The 20530-nt window shown below is 33.9% G+C and overlaps 1 protein-coding gene across 1 annotated transcript; it reads left to right on the forward strand.

Moving 5' to 3' along the window:
• Positions 1 to 5633: 5633 nt before the first annotated feature.
• LOC144450894 (uncharacterized) lies at positions 5634 to 18669 on the forward strand. Its single transcript, XM_078141642.1, has 10 exons — positions 5634 to 5800; positions 13289 to 13349; positions 14178 to 14261; positions 14699 to 14800; positions 15276 to 15377; positions 16038 to 16118; positions 16544 to 16648; positions 17039 to 17167; positions 17965 to 18015; positions 18394 to 18669. The coding sequence occupies exons 1-10, from the start codon at positions 5775 to 5777 to the stop codon at positions 18457 to 18459; spliced, it is 807 nt and encodes a 268-aa protein (XP_077997768.1). The 5' UTR covers positions 5634 to 5774; the 3' UTR covers positions 18460 to 18669.
• The last annotated feature ends 1861 nt before the right edge of the window (positions 18670 to 20530 follow it).

Raw genomic sequence — 20530 nt, forward strand, 5'->3', positions numbered from 1 at the left:
CAACAGCAACAACAACAACATGTATATATGTATGCATATATACGAAAATGGTGGGAATATACCATATGTATATTAAAGCCGAGGATACGACACTATATGAGCAACATGTATAATTCATTATAATCAATGCAATATATTATTAAGATGAGCCAATATCATAAAATGTATCGAATATCAATAAAATGACGCTCTACACAAAAGAATGGCGGTGAGTGCTTGACATGAAAGAGGTAATGCCTTGAAATTTCAATTTTGTACATTTTGTAAACCAAGTATTTTGGACTACTAGTACCTGACGATGGCAATTGAAAACAGGTATAGTTGCTAACGTCATGATTCATGAATCAATCTAAGTAATAAATAGAACTTATGAATATCATTGTCAGATATCAATTTTCACCTTTTTTTGATTAGTCCTCTTTTCTTGGAGAAAAGTAAACACATTAGATTTCCGATACAGAGAGGAGCACCATAGTATCAATTGAAGTTAGTTACCCGTATGACTTGGCATTCTTTCTTTCATCCTATTGATATCTAAACAAATGAGAAAGACGACCAACTTTGACTGTCTGATCCAAAGGCGTAATGTTAAGAGTATATGGTCCAAAATTTGCTGTACAGTCTCATTTTTGATGTCTACCGCTCTTATTTAAATACCACGACGATAGGCCAACAATGTTGGACCATATGTAACTGAGCAAAAATTAAAGTCTTAATTATTGTAATGGTTGAACATTGTTTTTGTAAACAAAGATTATTTAATAGTATTGCGGATGACCATCTTCGCCGTACTGTGAACTTTTTCAGCTAAATCTCTTATCTCAAATTGAGCAAGTCAACTTTCTACAGAAGCGTGAACATCTTCCTGCGTCAGTAAATTAGTCGAAGATCGTGCTACCGGATAGTATTATCAATATCAATTAACTTCTATACCAATCTACTCTGCATCTTGAGACAGAAAAAATGGATGCCTTAAAGCTTGGTGAGGAATACGTCACCATAAACACAGCTTTTGATTAGCAACTCGAAACTCAGACATGCGCCCATGGCGAGTGATACACTTTAACATGATCATGGACGATAGCCTACTTGATTTTACTATATAGAAATATCGCTTAAATATAATATAAAGGCATATTAAATCATGTACATTTCATCGTATTAATCACATCAAGGTGCCCAATTAGCAGCGACATAATGTGTTTATAAAGTAGACACACACTGGTAGATATATTACTTAGAAAGGTCAGTTCATGGCCCATATTTGGAACGCATTTGAAAAGGTGCCAATTTGGAAATATGACTTTTAGATTTCAAACTATCTCGTACTCGTCTGCTTTATTGGGTCAATTTTTTGTAAACGGCATTTAGTTGTTGTGATCATTGAGTACAAAAAGAACGACCAAACTTCAAATGAAAAGTACCAAATCATTTAGCTATTCGCCACAGCATGCCCGGAAATCGTTTGCATCCCCTGTCTCACAACTAGATGGGAAATATATTTCGTCTTGTATTTTGGGAGTCCAACTGAAACGTTGTATTGAGATCAACGATGTGTTAATAGCTTACCCCTGTTAACTCCCTGACAGATTCAATCATACACATTCGATTACATCTCTAACAATGTTGGAAAGGGATATTATCCGTCGATTTGTAAATGCACCCTGCTTGCTAGTGGATTAATTCCTTCATGTGTACGAGACCAGAATGCAAAACCACCGTAATGGAATCATGTGCACGAGTACAGCATAGTAAAATAAGACGACATATCGTCAATACTGCCACACACATTGAGATGCAATTGCCGTAAAAACTGGGGTAGGGTATGGTTCGGATAATATTAATCATATATTGCCGTATATTTCAAGTCAATCTGAAACCTGTATTTCCATCCATAAAGGTTTACGTCCTGGCATGGCCGAGGCCATAATTATATAACCAACCTACGACTCTTTGACAACGCCGCATGGTACATTTTAATATCTAAATGTCATAAATGACTCATACAACTCAATTAAACAGAAATGTTTGAATCCCACGGCCTTGGGTTACTTCTATCTTATCAGAGGATCCATAGGGATATTCTTTAGGATCACACTTTTCCAAACCTCTGCCAGATAAGTAGAAACGACTAATCTCTAATTCAAGTCTGACGTTTGCCTTTACACATTGAAATGGGGAATATCAACCTTCTCACTGTTAACCAGTGTCATAAATATTTTTGTAGCGAGGATGTTCTGACATGGATTGCATAAAATGGACTTGAAACAAAATGTCATTAGCCTTCAGGGCCTAGAGGTTTTCACGTACCGTGTATTGTATTATCAGTGCAATTTAAATCCAATGATCGTTCTGCATGTGGATTTATAGTGCGAAGTTTCAAATATAAAATATTATGTCAAAACCAATCTCAAATACGCAGGTAATAATATTATAAACATTCTGGGTTTATATATAAATGGAACATCCACACTTTGGTAAACCTGTGTGTAACAATAATGACGTACACAATCACGTGATTAATAATGCTGTCCCCACACGTTAATAATTGGCTGGTAGAAAGAATCTGGCACGACATGTCACTGTTTTTACGTCAAAATGTACCAATAATCTTGTTCAAACTAACCATTCACAGGCTATTAAAATGGTAAACACAGACAGTTTGGCGCTTAGATTCAAAATTAAAACGGGTAAAGTAATTCCACATTTTAAATTGTCACTAATTACGCCAAACTTTTTTATCCGTGAAGTTGTATATTTTCAATGGCGGTAATTAAATAACTTATCTAGTTGCCAAACAGATACGAATAAGTCAAGTTTGCCTTTATCGACTGGGAATGGTTTGATCGCCTGATACGAATAGCAAATGAATGTTTGCATTACAAATGGTAAATGAATGGGGGGGGGGGGAGGGTGCGCGCGAAAAATAAAATAATATAATTATAAAATTCAATGTGGAAATAGCTATCTACAACGCATATATTTTGACTTGGGAATGGAAGTAAAAGCTAGGAATCTTTCGTGTTATCTGTATTTTATGTGCCTCAAAATTGTGTTTAGATAGGAGAACCAAATAAAGAGCTATGTATCTAAACAGGATCTTTAAACTCTAAACACACAATATAATGCTTTTCTAACAAGTGAAAGACTCCACTCAGTACGACGACATTAAATCGAAATAAGTAGCCTAAGATATAATGTAGAAAACAAAACTATACAGGTCAGAGTTCATTGGCACGGTGTTAAAGCGTCACAGGTCATAGGTCAATTCTTAGGACACATTTTATCCTCGTACGTCTTAGGCCAGATGAAATAGGCGATTTCCGGTTCCAAGATGCATTGCGCGAGAGGACGGCTTTTATGTTGTTACAGTCAGTCTTGTTTTGTCTTTACTATGGTAGAAATGACATTTTTATCAGGAAATGATGGAAAGACATGTTGACCTCTTTAATTATGAGTGATTTTATAGAACAAAGACTAATTTTGACAGACTTCTGAGGACTATACTGTGCAGATACAAAACACTATTCTGTAATAGACTACATATACAATAATCGTAACAATAATTGTCAGAGACCGTTCGATTACATGTACTTGTATCGTTACCGTCGACCTTGGATTTCAAGAATATATACACTCAAGTACAAGTGATGAAGGTCATTGCCAAATGTTAATATTTCTTTAAGTGGCAAATGCCAATACTTCAACTATTATTAAATTTATTTGGCTACAAATTAACTTTAATTGATTCTGCACTGAACAATAGTAACAACAATGGCCTTTCATTGCGTCTAAGACTAAGGTAGTCGTAAACTATATAAGGCCACTTTATCAATTGTGTTGAAAATTTTTCAATTAGTTGAGTTGCTTGCACAGCAATTCGAGACTTCGCATATCAAAGTTAAACACTGAGATGAAACTACGACTGGCTTGCATTCTGCGCTCTTATAAAGAAATGACTAGAATAGCAAAAAGCAAAAAAGACGTCTGACATGTGCCTTTGTATTCGAAACATCAATTACACTGTATGACTTTGATTGGGTTTCAGTGTTAGAAATTCCCATTAACTGTCAACAAGTCTGGGGACGGCAATTTCAAAACAAATTTAATATTGCGAGTTTTTGTTAAATAATAGTCATTCGTTTGCAACGAATAAAGTGCAAGTGATGAAAGAAAAACAGCTGTCACGTGTTAATTGGGATGGTCTTATCTAATTTCATGTTTCTGAAGACCTGGCCAATCCTATAGTTCGTCATTCTGACGAAATAATAAAAATATACGCCCTCTACGACATGATTAGAAAAAAATCACAACGTTACTAATTATTGTACGATGGCAACCCCATGAACACGTAACTGAACATACATTATCATTTATTGCTGAAATTGATAAAACAATGGTTAAATGTTTACTTCTGACTGTCATTTCTAACTGTTAAACTACGATTATGAACAAAAAGTACGCACTTACTTTACTTTTTTTTGAAAAAACAACAACATTAATTAAAAAAAAAAAATTTAACCGTCAATTTTGAAGGTGTTACTGTGAGCATCATTAAAGGCACCCTTTGACTTTCAGAACATTCTCAGTACTTAATACATATTTAAGTTCACGTAGCACAAGATAAGACATTCGCGATGCGTTATTCGTTGTATAATTTTTACCACAGTTTGCCATGTTGTCTGTTGTCACACACTCATAGAACCCACACTATACACCGTGGCGTTCAATTAAGTGCTTTGCGGAAATTTAAACAGACTACCCGGCAACTATTTATTTTGTATTAAAATTAAAGTGATACATGGAAATGGTTGTCTGGTTTACATTGTATACCTGTAGTTCAAACAGTGAGTGCTGATTTCCGCCTCGACGTCCAAAGACTAGTGTAAGCATCCAATGTTTGTCTTGCTTGGCAGACGACACATGGCAAAACTCGCGTGTAATACTTGATAAACCGCTGCCGTTTTCCATAATCATTTCAATGTGTGTATCATTACTTTGATAAAATATCAAAGTTTCAGTTGCTGTACACCTAGACGAGTTATTCTTGTAAACACAACGTCAGCAACAGTACTCCCTAGCTTGTTTGCTTTTCGAAGAGACGAAACTAATTAAATAAAATTAAAGTGTCATCAAACCTTCTACAAGTCAACGAGGTTAACGATATATTATAAGTATTCACATGTTCCTCTTCTCGTAAAATTTCTAAGTTATCCAAACATGCAATAGTAAGATCAATATATTTCCAAGAATCGCATACGGATATTCAATGACTCAACAGGTTTTTAGGGACGGTTGACTTCTGTCAATCAAATTCGATTGATTGATTGCTAATTCTGATTTGACACGGCCGCTTTAAATAAGGCGCTACTCTGATTGTAAGGTCGCTATTTACAATCACAATGACTCATTTCAATATTATAAAAAGTCAGAACGGTTCAACTCTTGACAATACGTGTAATTAATGTCAATATTTTCCCCATTGTTCGCTCACATGGAAACAGTGGTTCATTCATATCACATCGCTAGAGGATTCAGCCTGAATTCTGAATACACTCAATTGTTTACCAACGCTTCTTTATATAGTGCTTGTTAAAGCCAATAGTTCATACCAGTTCAGATAGGAGAGGACAGAGAACGGTTTGTCATGCTAAACTCCACCGGAAAGTAGACAACGTGTGTATATGTGTGTGTGGCGACTCTACCAGCTTTCATCAACCTGGGGACTGTTTTCCCAGAACTTCGCAGCATAGTGAAGACAGGAATTAACTGGAATGAATTCACCAAAGCGATATCGCCGGTAATTGTAATTCAAACTTCTTCATTTTGATTTAGAAATCTGAAATTTTCTTCAACTGTAGTGTACTCCAGGTCTTGATAGTCTTCCGATTTGTCTTGACCCAATGCAAATAATTAGACTGTATTGTATTGTGAGGGGGAAACGTGCTCATGCTTACTGTAACAAATATTAACCTCTCGTCCTCGAGTCTAGCCAGTTCAAGGTTTCTGAAATTTGTCGTACGCTGTGAAAGTTACCTTTGCAGTTGTAGATAAGTCTAGAAATTGTGTTATCTTGTTTATCTAGAAGACGGAATTTGCAAGCCAAAGTTTTCGCGACTTAGAAATTTACCTGTACCGTTCCTTAATTGCAGAAATGTCGTTTTAGAAATCTCAGCAATACAATTTTATTTTTTTTCGTTTTGTTCGTACAGCAAAATATCATTAAATATTAGCCAGAAAGGTTCAGAAGCGGTGACAGTTTAAAGTTTGAATAACAGCTCCATAACATACACAATCTTCTGTGTTTATACTATTAGACTCAAAAGTTTAGGTAATGAATCTCATCATACGTTATGCTTCGAAAGCAATATTCAACGGAAAGTTTATCTCGGGTCGAACGATAAAGTTTCAGCCTACAGCAGTTAACAGAGTACATTAAAGTGAATGAATCTCTAGAAACACTTTACTCAAGAATAATGTAACTGCAAAATTTGAAAGCACTTGCCTAGAGCTACACTGCCTTTATTCAGTACGTACTATCCATCGACACAGTGGGCTATTGAATTTTTATTTGCAAGAAGTAATTTGTTTTGGCCGCCAGTCTGTTCTTATGTCTACCGACAGAACTATTGACCTTTAACTTCTATTCACAAACATTCAAATTAAACAAAAACTTCTTCAAAGAAGTCATGTCGTGTTAGTGCTGCTGTACACATGTCAACGCAAATGGAAAATCTTAAAGTCACAGGACTGTTAGAGTGACGTCATTTATATCATTCTCCCAAGATGGAGCATGGAAGACTACATAGTGCGGATGCACAGATCACTATTAACAAGCTTACGTAGATAGAAAACATGACACATGTTGGTCATTTACTGTTTATATTCAGTTTGTAACTTAAAGGCCAAGTCGGTTTAGGATTAAAAATTGTGATAAACAATTGTCTGATAGAGCTTTTGAACAAGTCGGTCCAAAACAAAAAGATGACCCTATCTAACTAATCCTCGAGGCTCCACTGATAAGCTCTGTGCGAGAACCTGGGAGTGAAACCCTGTACACATTTTTTCTTCTGGATTGTGCGGTAAAATTTAGTTTTGCGAATTGATATTCACTCATCGTTATGTGGAACACTAGCATCCTATACTCCATCGTGTTGTGAGTATATATGTTACAAATGTGTATTCATCAATTCAATGGGGGAATCCTGGTATTTAGTTTTGACGCCAAAAACAAATTACATTATACTTAGACATTCATAGCAAAGCTTCCCGCTAAAGTGAACCCATTACTAGTTGTTTTTTCTTGTTCCTGTTCATATAATTTGGAGAAAAAACTACAAGACTCAGAACACAATGTTTTCGAAGAACTTGAAAAGAAATAAACTTAGCAATCTAAATTATCAATAAACATATCCTGAATAGATGAGTTGATATATATATTATATATATACATATATATACATACATATATATATATATATATATATATATATATATATATATTCATCTCTATGATGTCAACTTGAATACCGTGAAGTCATTGCTCCTGTTGCCATGGTAACATATGTTATGACTGACTAGACATTTTAATGATATACATGTACATGTACGTCCCGTCAAAGCAGCTTTACGAGCAATAGTAGTTTACTGAACTAAATAAAATAAAAATTGACGACATTCATAGCTTTGAATTTAATACAACATTATTTTACTATCCGACATACCGCCATAAATGTACTAAAGTAGTCGCCAAGAATAAATTCATTGAAAACTCACTTGTTTTTCCATCTTTATCCTCTGCAATTATTTTTTCTATGAATAAAGTACCAACGTAAGTCAGATTTGTTTAAATTACTAAGAATTGTATCTAAATGTGAAATAATATGAAACGTAAATCTGGTTTGTTTAAACAAAGCGAAACCTAAAATATCGTTTTTTAAAAAAAAAAAATATTCAAACATGAGATGTTTTAAATGCTGGTTTTAAAAGACAAACACTGGTGCCAAGGGGTAGAAAAGACGCAAACCTTGATTTGGCCGAAAATGTCTCTCGTTTGACAGGACACTGCGCATGCATTGATCTGAATTGAGTGTTAGTCAACAGTGTGACTGCATTAAACTCACTCTGATTCGAGCTCTGCATGTATCCATATAATGAGCCAAAGCTAATACGTATAGGAGGTTTGTAAATTGGATAGCAAACAAACCGGTTTCAATAAGATTACAAAATTGTCTTCGTAAATGACTTTTCCTCAAAAAGCAATTTACCAGAAATAGAGTCACGTTATCGTTCGTTGATTCTCAAAATTGCTAGGTTAGAATGCCTTGAATCTTAATCGGGCACGATTTCCATTATCATTATTGAACCCCTTGATCTTTTACCTGGAATGTAAATGCCATGATCTGGTATGTTTAGTTTGAACCCTCACTCATTTTTCATAACATATATTAATTTAATAATTTAGTCACGTAATCGTCGGAGATGAATACCACATTAGTAAATCCTTCTGTGATATTCTTTTATGAAAAATTAAATTAATAAACATTTGCGACCGTTTACCGATTATGCTTGTTTACATATTTCTTTGTGTGATATGTGGATATTTACTTTTCGTTGCATCTTAATAACGTGATATTTATCTGAGCAATTATCTCAGATGTAATGCATGTATGCATTTTTGAATCGACAAATTTACGTGAAATTGTGACTATCTTTAAACACAATTGTGTGTTTCTTTTCTTGATTTTTATTCTAAGAAACTTTTTAGTAATTTTTTCAGATATTATCATAAAAATGGCAGAAATATGAAACATGATTCCATATCATTTAAAACATTGAACTGTGTTTGTGTGTTGAGACGCAAGGTTTACTGTAACTAATTACGCCATTGCTGTAAACTGTGTTTCATTTCTGAAAAAAGGCAAAGGTTATGCCAGTAGTCAATTCCATTTACCTACGTTCACTTAAAAGAGAAGGTGTGAAAGTGATGTATCCTTTACTTCTCAGTTGACATTAAAAGGTACACACAGGAAATAACAAAGGTAAAACTATCAACGAGTTCTGAGTTCAATATATTCTGTGTAGGGAAGTAATTCATTCCAGATTCTAGCATTAGTGTTACTGCTAAACCAGAGTGACTGTAGTGTTTCAATTAGGCGGCATGGTGGTGTTGTTGTTGTTGTTGTTGTTGTTGTTGTTGTTGTTGTTGTTTTAGTTCTTTTTTCATATCTGACACTATTTTTTTGTTACTAATTACATAAAACAAAATACATACACTGACAGAGTGCAATTAATACATTTTATCTCTCTGTGAACACAAATTAACATCACAGCTGGGTGAAGCAAGGAACATTTAAACACAAAACTATTTATTTGTGTTCACAGCAGTGAGATGCAATATAACATTTCATGTGCTTGCGCGCGCGCTTTCTGTGCCTATATTTTGTTGTGTAATTTGCAACAAAATGTTGTGTGGACTGTGAAAACATCATGCCGTCAATACACAACTCTATATTCACCCTGGTTTGGTAGTATCTTATATTACTGGGGCGATATGGATTCAATATGATCACTCTTTTTAATGTACATGTAGCCATGTCAGATTACTGTTTCTCTAACCAAAGCAAAATACGAATACATTAATTTGAATTGGGCTTTTCAGTGTATAATCCCAAACGTAAGATACAAATTGATATTTTCATAACACGATCGGACGCCCATGTGGTGTTAATTTCACAAAGAATAGTTAATTATAGATATTGATTGCTGGTAATTGGTAGTATGCATTTCAGTTATTATTCGCTGAAAGGTGAGTCTTGATGCGCATGAGCAATAGACCAAATCGGCCTGAAAAATAACATGGGGTGTACTTCAGTAACATTTTGTCGCAGTATAGTCGTCGTTTCACCGATTAATAGTCAGGTTTACACATTCACGAGAATGTTTCGATGTCAGGTATGGTTTACAGCGATAACAGTTTGAAATATGTCCAAAGACTATACATGGCATGTTCTGTATTTAGAGCTATTGACTACGGTACGTTAGTACAGGTAGCTTACTAAGTGTAAACGCAAACAGGTCTATCCCAAAGCAGGATTCAGGGGTACTGTACATGACGTCGAAACAATACTGTACATGTATGTATGCTTACAAGGCTAATATTTTGTCATGCTACTGAAAAAAAAGGCATAGGGGTATATATATATATATATATATATAGATATATATATATATATATATATATATATATATATATATATATATATATATATATATATATATATATATACACACACGTGTAATTTTGTCATAACATGGTGATGTTTGAATCTAATAACATTTACGATGACGTCACAAATCACGTTACAACGTCAACAATCACCGTGACAGCAGTAACCATTACTAATGAAAACCAAATGTCAAATTGACAAGGTATTTGTTCAGTTGCCTAATTCGACACTCAAACTAAAGGTACTTAGGAGTATTCTTTTTACTTGAAAACTTTGTTGATTGAAAAATAAACCACTCAGATGTAACATGTAACTCGAAAGGTGTCCTTGACTGTATGACGCCGTGAGATGACATATCTGACATTGAACTTGGCATAACCTTAAATAGATGGAAGATTTCTCAACCTGATTTTAATGGGTTGTGTGTATTTCAACAAGTAATATCAGATGCACCGACCACTACCTTTATAATTGAAAACATACATTAGGACGACGGCTCCATGCATTTAGTAGCAGGTGTTTGGCAATAAGTGTGTTTGTTCGGAACTTCTAGGCATGATAAAGTACCGATACCATTACTTACTTCAAAAGAACGTGTTTCTGTGGGCATCATATGAATATACATAATTGTCAAAGATATGTAAATAAGTATAAAAATAGAACAAAAATAAAACCAGTCTCCAAATATGTATTTTTTTCTTTTCTTTGTCTTTTTCTTTCTTTATATTAAATTTGGGATTGTATTTAATGATTCAACAAGTCAACGTACAAATTTGGGTTCTTTGATTTTAAAAAATGGTTCTCAGTTTCGTGTGTAAATTTTAATTGTTATTTGTACACCCAGACTTACTTACAGGTGTGACGATGAAAATCATAATAATAATTTAAAGAAAGGTTGCCCTAATCATGAAGGTCTGAACATTTTCCAATGTTTAATTTGGGTTGGCAATTAGTACATATTAACGAATCAAATAGAAGAAAAGGTACAGGTGCTGGGATACACAATTAAAGCATTTCTAAGTTAGGTACAAAACAAATATAGGATGATGTGACGTCATCATAATGATGGTAAAGTTTGTTGATCGTTTCTTTTTCTTGTTCAGTGGAGTTTTTCAAGATGCCTGCTTCCAGGTTTGCTAAATGGTCTCCGGGCAATTAAGTACTGTACATATCATATATATCCGTCTATACATAAAACCCGGCAACATTTGAAGGCCCAAATCAACACATTAACCTTTTCATGAACCTAAATAAAGTCCTTGGAAATGTACATTTAATATTTAGCACGTATATCTCATGTTTGGCTAGTGCTAATACCATAACATGTGCGAGCAAGCTTTCACAAGCTTTGTATTCATTGTGTTGTTATGGTGCTGTTGTTTTATGTCGTTCTTTTTCGTTTTATGTTGTTGTTTGTCGTTGTTTTTGTTGTTATGACATCCGGGTATTTACGGCACCCTTTATGAACAAATTTGTGGTTTTACGATATCACTTTGAATTAGGTACATGTAGTCGCCTACTATGCCATTCCAGACCCCAACTTGTACCAAATCATGGACGAATGCTGACTTTGCTTCAAGTTACTATAATTATACCTTGCAAGTTTAATATTCTCTTTAAAGAGAAAATATGGATTATATACCATTTTCGTTCAAAGTCACGACAGCGTGTGAGGCTGTGTCTACGTCACCGGTTATACGGTGATTGAAATAGGAGTCAAAAGGTTCCACATCGCCATTTTGTCATAACTTCATAAAGTATGCTTGAGGATGTACAATTATATTAATTCCCCGATATTTTTCACCATTCAACCGGAAAATACTCATGACCTAAGTGCTAGTCTTTACTCGTCTAGTGACAAGTTCCCTTAGTCCACTCGTATTTAATTATATATATTTTTCATTTCCAACATGCCAAATGGAAGAAGACCTATTCGACGACATGTGTAGATATACATGTACGAAGTAATTTAGTCCTCAATATATGTATATTTAAAAACCAGACAGTGTTATCTATATAGCTTTCAATAGATTGAATGCCGTACACAAAGTGTCTTGAAACTACTTATCGACTGTATCCACTCTGACGTCATGAAGACTTGACCTCAAATGATGAGCTCTGCTCACAAATAACCCCATTCTGGAGCCATTCATTCTGCGAGCATGTGTCATTATATCCCTTAAAGGTCATAAGTACAACCCCACTTTGTTTTGTAATACACATCATAAAAGATCCCCTTCGTCTAGAGATCCTCCACAATTGAATCATGAGCTACGAATAAATAATTCTTTGTTACCACTTCTGGTTGAAATTTTGTAATTTGTCTGTCTGTCTGTCTGTCTGTCTGTCTGTCTGTCTGTCTGTCTGTCTGTCTGTCCATTTTATGTGCGTGTGCACGTGATTGTTTATGCGGTGTACATGTGTGTCGTCTGTATGTAGTTGTCTTTATACTAAATTAATTAATTAATTAATTAATTAATTAATTAGATAATTAATATAATTAATTAACTAATTTATGTATTTGCTTATTTGTGTTTGTGTGTGAGAGGTGGGGGTGGGGTGTCGACCGGGTACGATGTGTGTGTTATTTTCATGCTGTTAATCGTTTTCAAAATCTATATTCATTCGTTCTTCCCCACAAAAATATTAAGAATGCCGGTATGGCAGAATAACTGCGTAGTTGGGAAATGTAATACATTTAATACATTTCCTCTTTTCGCATAACATGAAACAGGCTATGCACTTTAATAGCTGTTTTATATCACGTAGTGTAACCTGCGAACATTTTGTATGGCTACTGAATTGTCTTCTGTTCATCTCCTTGGTAGTGAATGGTCATTAATCTACAACTTAATTTGTATTATAGGAAACATCCCATAACACAGAACAGAGTTGGCATGGCTTTGAACTAATGGATGGCAATGTACTCACATTAAAAGCTATTGAGGGTATGCACGTGGAGTTCTATTATGTGACCACTTTCCACACTTTTACGACTAATATGATTGGACAGCCTATCCGTAGCTTTACTAATAGTTGTTTTTGTCTTTCGTTTAAAGTAATTTTACTGTGCGTAGGTCAAGGAAGGCCACAACTGCTAACAAAGAAAATCTTAGTAAGGTGAGTGCTCTTATCGTTAGCTTTTATTGTTGATCTTCACCAGCAATGGTTGTTAACAACATAGCGATTTTCGTAATTTGATTTTATCACAATATGGTTGTGGTAATTGTTTAATGTAAAGTTGAAGTTCAAAGGCTTTTAACTGATAGCATGGGCAAATTATAAAAGTTGAACATACTTTTAACTTTGACAATCTCTAACTCGTAACCATAAGTTCACCCTTTTCTTACGGATCTTAAGCTAGTAACAGCAAGCACACTACTATAAGTTCAAACAAAATCCATGGGCAGCAGCCAACTGAATTGTTTCTTTCATGCAGTTACTGTTTATATCATTAACTAAATTAAGAGTCCATAATTTGTATGTCATTTTTGTGCGTTATCTTTTTCGTGTATCTATCTCAACATGAAACCTTGTGATCAGGCTCACTGATCTTGATAGTTCGTTTTGACAAGCTTTTTGCATTCATCTCCAAAAAGAACTTTATTACTTTGGAAGCTTACACTGTTCGATATCAAATCATACCTTACAGAATACATAACCATTTTATATCGTTCTTCTTTACTTTTGTTGTCTTCTCATTCTCAGGTGTATATATACTTAATGATCTTAGTAATCGAAGTTATGTTATATTTATTCAAATATGGTTTATAGTTCACAGTTTTATTTCAAGTAGTTTTGACAAAGTTGACTAATTATTCACCTGATAATACAAGACTAGTGTGTAATATATATATATAAACTATAAAGATAGTATTGTTAAATATTTAACAGTGAGTCAATGATACGTTCTTTCTTCAAATTTCGCAATCATCAATCTTTTCACAGACCATCATTTTAGCTGTCAGAAGTGGTGATTTGAAAGAAACAGAAGACCTTGTTAACAAGGGTGCAGACATAGATGTTACAGAGGTAAATATCCATGTGTTGTTATTTTGGAAAAAACGCGGACTGCAGTTAGAATAAACATGGATGATTATTATGCATAGACAGACAGACAGACAGACAGATAGACAGACAGACGTAATGACATCCCTAAGCCCATACATGTTAAAAACAAATAACAGACCTCCAATTAAATAATCACATTCATCGGATAGCCCAACTTCTGCTTTGAACTACTGGGGGCGCTAAACATTGATATCGTCAAAACAAGCTATCAACTATGAAACAGTTACTACTTTGATGTATACTAGCACATGTATTATCAAAACAGTAACTTATTTACCTATATTTTGGCGACCATTCTGGAGACCCTATTTTAGTTGTGTCGTAACATATTAACTGTTGCTACATGTCTATAAACCTAAATATTTGAAATATGCTTTATCTCTTGCTTTCCTCCTAAGAACGGTAAAAACCTTTTAATGTTAGCAATCCTGTACGACCAGAAAGATGTAGCCAAGCTGTTAATATCAAGGGGAATAAACCTCAATTACAGAAACCACACGGTAAGTTCGAAAACCTCATTCAATTACTAGTTTTCAATTTAAAAATATTGGAGACGTTAACGTAATAACCGCACTAAAAAAAATCATTATGATCAACGTTGCAATCGTATCAGCTTTACCTTTCCAAAGTGACTACATTTAATTGACCGTTCAATATTTGTTTGTACCAAAAAAACAAGACAGGACAATAGTGGCAAAAACATTATTGTTAGGTATTAATGTACTATCAAGGTTTCCAACATGTAAAACTACACGATCCAATGGCTGGATCTTAACGTATTTTGTGTTGTTTTTGCTTCGAAATTGGTATTAAAATCAATAACTTAGAGAGAAGTGCGGGGGGGGGGGGGTGATCTTTAAGATATTGAAATACCCGATGCATTCACGAAATGCATATTTGTATTTCATAACTGAACAGATATTATCAATTTCGACTGCTTCCGGGTCACTTTTTATATGATCCCTTTGATGACAGGTAGGTGATACCGACCAATACAAGTCAGCTCTTGATCTTGCCGAAGACAAAGGCTGGGATGATTTGTATGAACTAATAGAAAGAACATCTCTGGCCAATAAGGTAAGGCACTACAAGATCACATACTGGAAGTAAAACATTTTGTCTGAAACCAAACCATTACCAAATATATTTTAAACTGTTTGCATGTCAAGGTAAATAACGTCCTGTCAATTGTAACTATTCATTCTTTTCAGTTGGATAAGTACATCAAATCTTTACATGAAATTGTTCAATCATTCACACTAGCCCGGAGTATGTGTAATCCAGTAATTGATGGGTCCAGGTACACTGGAATTATGCCCGGATGTAAACAGTTGTTAGTAAACTGACATAGCCATTTAAAAGAGTAACAAATTAGCACATTTATTGTAAATTTATGAGATATTGATACAATTTAATGACTGGAAGACCATACATGCTTTGGCATGTTGAAAAACTGTAAACAAGTCGGAAATAAGTACAAGAATTCCAGTTATAGGCTCTCCGACTTATTCCAGCAATAAATGAATTGTGTGATTGATTTGCGGTTAAAAATAGAGTATGCATTAAAATGAAACGCTAAATCACATTTTACATGTTGATGAATGTCTAATGAGTCTATCTAAATGATAAATATATCACATACAGATACATAAGAGAAGTCGCTAAAATTCATAAATTCCTCCAAGGCTAGTGAATTTGTGATACGTTTCCTAATAATTTTAAACTGATTTTCTGTAGAATATTCCGATGGCGGTTGATGATGGTGACGCCAAGCTTACAAAAAGCCTATTGGGCCAAGGTGCTGATATTAACACTATGGTAAAGTAAAAGGACATGTATTTTAACTAACGTTCACAGTTGTAATATAGGGTTTGATAAGACTCGCATATGACGAAAAAATAATGACTAACGTTAGTGAACAAATATGTACAGCTCTCTTCGAAGAGTAAATTGCGATGGACTATTGCACAATTTGGCACATTAACCCACATTACGGCCTATGATGAAGGGATATCTAGCAAAATATATTATACTGTAGTTTGTTAACCAATCAAATCGCGTGTATGATGTTCAGCATATTATAATAACTCGTGTACTGTACCTAGTCATACCTCTGCATTATAGTTTACTATTGTAAAGCCGTCGGAAAAAGTTGTTTGTATTTGGCAATTTGCAATATTACTTGGTGTACTTAACTCCAGTACTACCGTTGTGATATATGTAAATTATTGCTTCGTTTGCAGACAGATACGGGCGAATCTTTACTAATGCGGGCGATAAGACATCGACATTGGACAGTATGCGAACTTCTGATCAACCATGGGATAGACGTGGCGTACGAATTAGAGGTAATTATCCGATAAATTCTTTCACATCATTTGATAAAATACCACATGGAATTGGTTTGATACAGTAATTGAGACAATGCCCTTTTGCTGAACATTGTACAATGTTGTTCAACCATTGATATGATATTTGGCTCGTGTATTTGTGATTCATTTTATTGATGAGATCACCGATTGTTTTTTAGGCTACTCCGACACATTAATGTTAATGAGTTGGTCAATGCATTTCGACAGGAAAGTGCGAGTGTACTGTCGGTGGAGATAGCATTGTTTTTAAGTTACCAACAAAGTAAATATACATGTAACGCTATAGATATCGTTGCAGCACTTGTACTGCCACCTAGAAGTGGTAGTTGCATCCAAAAGTTGCTAACCGTACGTACTTTTATACAGCTAAAACATGAAAGTTCCAACGGTAAAGTAGAAATAACAAAAGACACAGGACGTACATATGCACAGAGATATAGTATGCCAGATGTACTGCAGCTTATAGACAAGAAAATGGCGGAATATAAAGACCAAGTGAGTATAGCCTGTCATTATACACTTTCGGATTTAGAATCACCGAATAGTTTTCGACAAATCTTGATTACATAATTTGATAATTCTATGTAGGTTAAACTGTGTGGTATTAGCCATTTCTTGTGAAGTTTAAACTTTTCAATTTCCAGCACAGCCAACTCTTGGAAAGTTGTACCTGAAGCTTTCGTCCTCTCACTAAGGACTTCATCAGCAGACTGAAGTAATTAACATGAACTGGGAACACAGGTGTTAATTACTATGTTGAGAATCAACACCACTCACTAGCTTAGTGAGTGATGTTAACACCTGATCCCTTGTATGTGAAAGATTAAACGGCCCATCCTAATTTTATAACGTGTTTATTTTGCTTTGGAAATTCTTCGTTGAAATATCATTCACGAGAAATTATATTTTGCATTGTGTAGTTGTATATCATTTTTCAGAACATACCACACATTTTTTATACCATTTTAAAAAAATCGAAATAAATGCCTCCATATTACGTTTAAATTCTAATAAACTTTGTCTGAAACGATTTCACCAAGTATCATTTCAATGTAAAATATTCCTTCCATGATGTGTTAATGCTAAATCTTTGTGTTACGCTTTATCCCAAAGCCCCTTCTGTCCCTGTCTGTCTGTCTGTCTGTCTGTCTGTCTGTCTGTCTGACTTTGCCGCTTTTCACAAAGTGCGTTACGCTACTATCTTCACTGTGAAATAGCCTAGCCGAAGACGAACATATATGTATTTAATCAAATTATTATTAACTGAATTTTGTGCAAAAACTGTTCTTCAGGGTATAACTGTTGAAACTGAAGAAGAAGTGAAACCACAGGGAAATAAAGAGGTGAGACAGACTTGTCTATTTTTACAAATAATCAAACCTATATGTTAGCCGTACCCTCTAGGGATTGTATTCTTTATTATGTGAACATATGAAGATTAAGTCGTGGTTTAGTTTCCCTGGATATATCTAGATCTAAGGCAACGGAAGACGCCGCAAATAAGACAAACTCCACGAATCACTTTGGTGATGTATTATTAATGTAACTGTCAAATTTAAAGTAACACTAACAAGCCTCTAACACTCGTCGGATACGCAAATCTTGAGACACTAGTTTAGCTACAATGTACATCAGAGCGTTACCAGAGGCACAACAAGTATTATATCTTTAAAGAACTGAATAATATTGTAATTATTGATTATTGTCTTTTCAATTTTCAGAAAACGGTTTCTACTGAAGGACCAACCGGTCATCAAAAACAGTCACACACATGTAGTATTTTGTAAGAAAGGGCAGGAAACAATCAAACTATCAAGAACTCATATCATTGAAACGGAAGTTTCTATTTTCAATATTTGTTGATACTTAACAACTTAATAATACTCAGACGAGATGATACAATCTATTACAACATGTGGAGAACATAACATTATTATCTTTCAAACAGATTTTCTGCAAACATTCCGAAACTATTACTTTAGGTGGACATATGTAAACTGACATAAAAACAACGTAGAAATTCTGTCAATGTTTTATAACGATCATCATCATCATCATCATCACCATCACCATCACCATCATCATCATCATCATCATCATCATCATCATCATCATCATTGTTATTGTTAGAAGGGTTTCTTTGAAAGGAGACATCGTTACCTTGCGAGAAGAATTAAGGATAACATGGTCAATAGATAGGTTATAATCACTAGAAGACGATTCGAGCAGTTTTTGTGCCCACTTACAAAATACTCGGATAAAATTTGACAAACATGCTTAGTGATATATATATATATATATATATATATATATATATATATATATATATATATATATATATATATATATATATATATATATATATATATATATATATATATATATATATATATATATATATAAAAATGAGAGAAGACGAGTCTGATATTACATTGTGGAATTACACTACGGACCGTTTCACCCGAAGGATCGTCAGGTGTAATAGTGTGGTTTAATAGTATTCGTTAGCTATATGCTATACATCCTGCTTTATGTACATAACTTATGTGTGTTCACTGACGGCTGTGTGTACACAAAAAGATTGACAACAAAGGTTACGTATATATATATTCAGACTGGATGAACATTCTAAATTTTACAAAGGACAAAAGGAAAGTGCTCCTTTATATTTTGTATTTTGATTATTAGCTTAACAAGTCTTAACAACGTTAAAGATAGTGTATAATAAAGTCAAATCTAGATGTATCTTTTACGTTTTCTCTATCCTTTTAATTGTACTATTTTATTACACCATGTTGTCTTGATCACGTCTTACTGATGTCATGACTTGGACATGAGTTGAAATTACAAAATGTCGTGAAACCAGCGAACGGACAATTTGACAAAGCCTGTCGACCTGAACAGGTGATACGTTACTGACAAGTAATTAGAACCCGTGTGACACAAAGAAATAATTACCATAATCATATAATTATTCATTCAATCTAAATTGCAAATTACTCTGTTTCTACAAACTATTTACCAGATTAAGTCGAATTTGTTATGAGATGTTAATTAATAATACTATTTTGTTGTAATTCATCTACACTCTCCACAAGGGAATACATAATTGGGTCTTTATCGCTTTATATTATATTTTTCAAATTACACTCTATTAACACAACTTGGAAATATTGTGAAGGTTATCCTTTCCTATGACAGTACACTGCTAATCCAATGTACTGTTAGATTGAAGTATACCACAATTGACATATATATATATATATATATATATATATATATATATATATATATATATATATATATATATATATATATATATATATATATATATAATCAAAGTAAGTTGGTTGGAACTAGTTCCAACCAACTTACTTTGATTACTCCCGCCCTGCTTACCCAAGCATCGAGCACTCTATTCTACGAGTTTGATACTATTTACTATATATATATATATATATATATATATATATATATATATATATATATATATATATATATATATATATATATATATATATATATATATATATATATATATATTATCTCAATAAATGTTTATTTCTTTGTCTACATCCCATGGGTGAGTTGTATTTCTTTATCCTTATACATAGTGTTGTAGACGTAATCATTACTTAGTACACTGTTTAACTTCCCATATTCAGTTTTTTTGTCGCATCTAATAATACAATAGTTTTGCCGAAAAGAAAAATAAACGTGAGATAAAAAAAACCTGCATGCAAAATAAACTTATCAAAGGGTATACATACTTGAGGATATAACAAGAAAGTACTGCCAATTTTGTTCTTATATCGCCCTAAGTCGATCGCCCTCTCTGGTCAACTATGTCAATCTGTT

The sequence above is a fragment of the Glandiceps talaboti genome, chromosome 20, assembly GCF_964340395.1.
Source record: "Glandiceps talaboti chromosome 20, keGlaTala1.1, whole genome shotgun sequence".
In the NCBI taxonomy this organism is placed as follows: domain Eukaryota; kingdom Metazoa; phylum Hemichordata; class Enteropneusta; family Spengelidae; genus Glandiceps; species Glandiceps talaboti.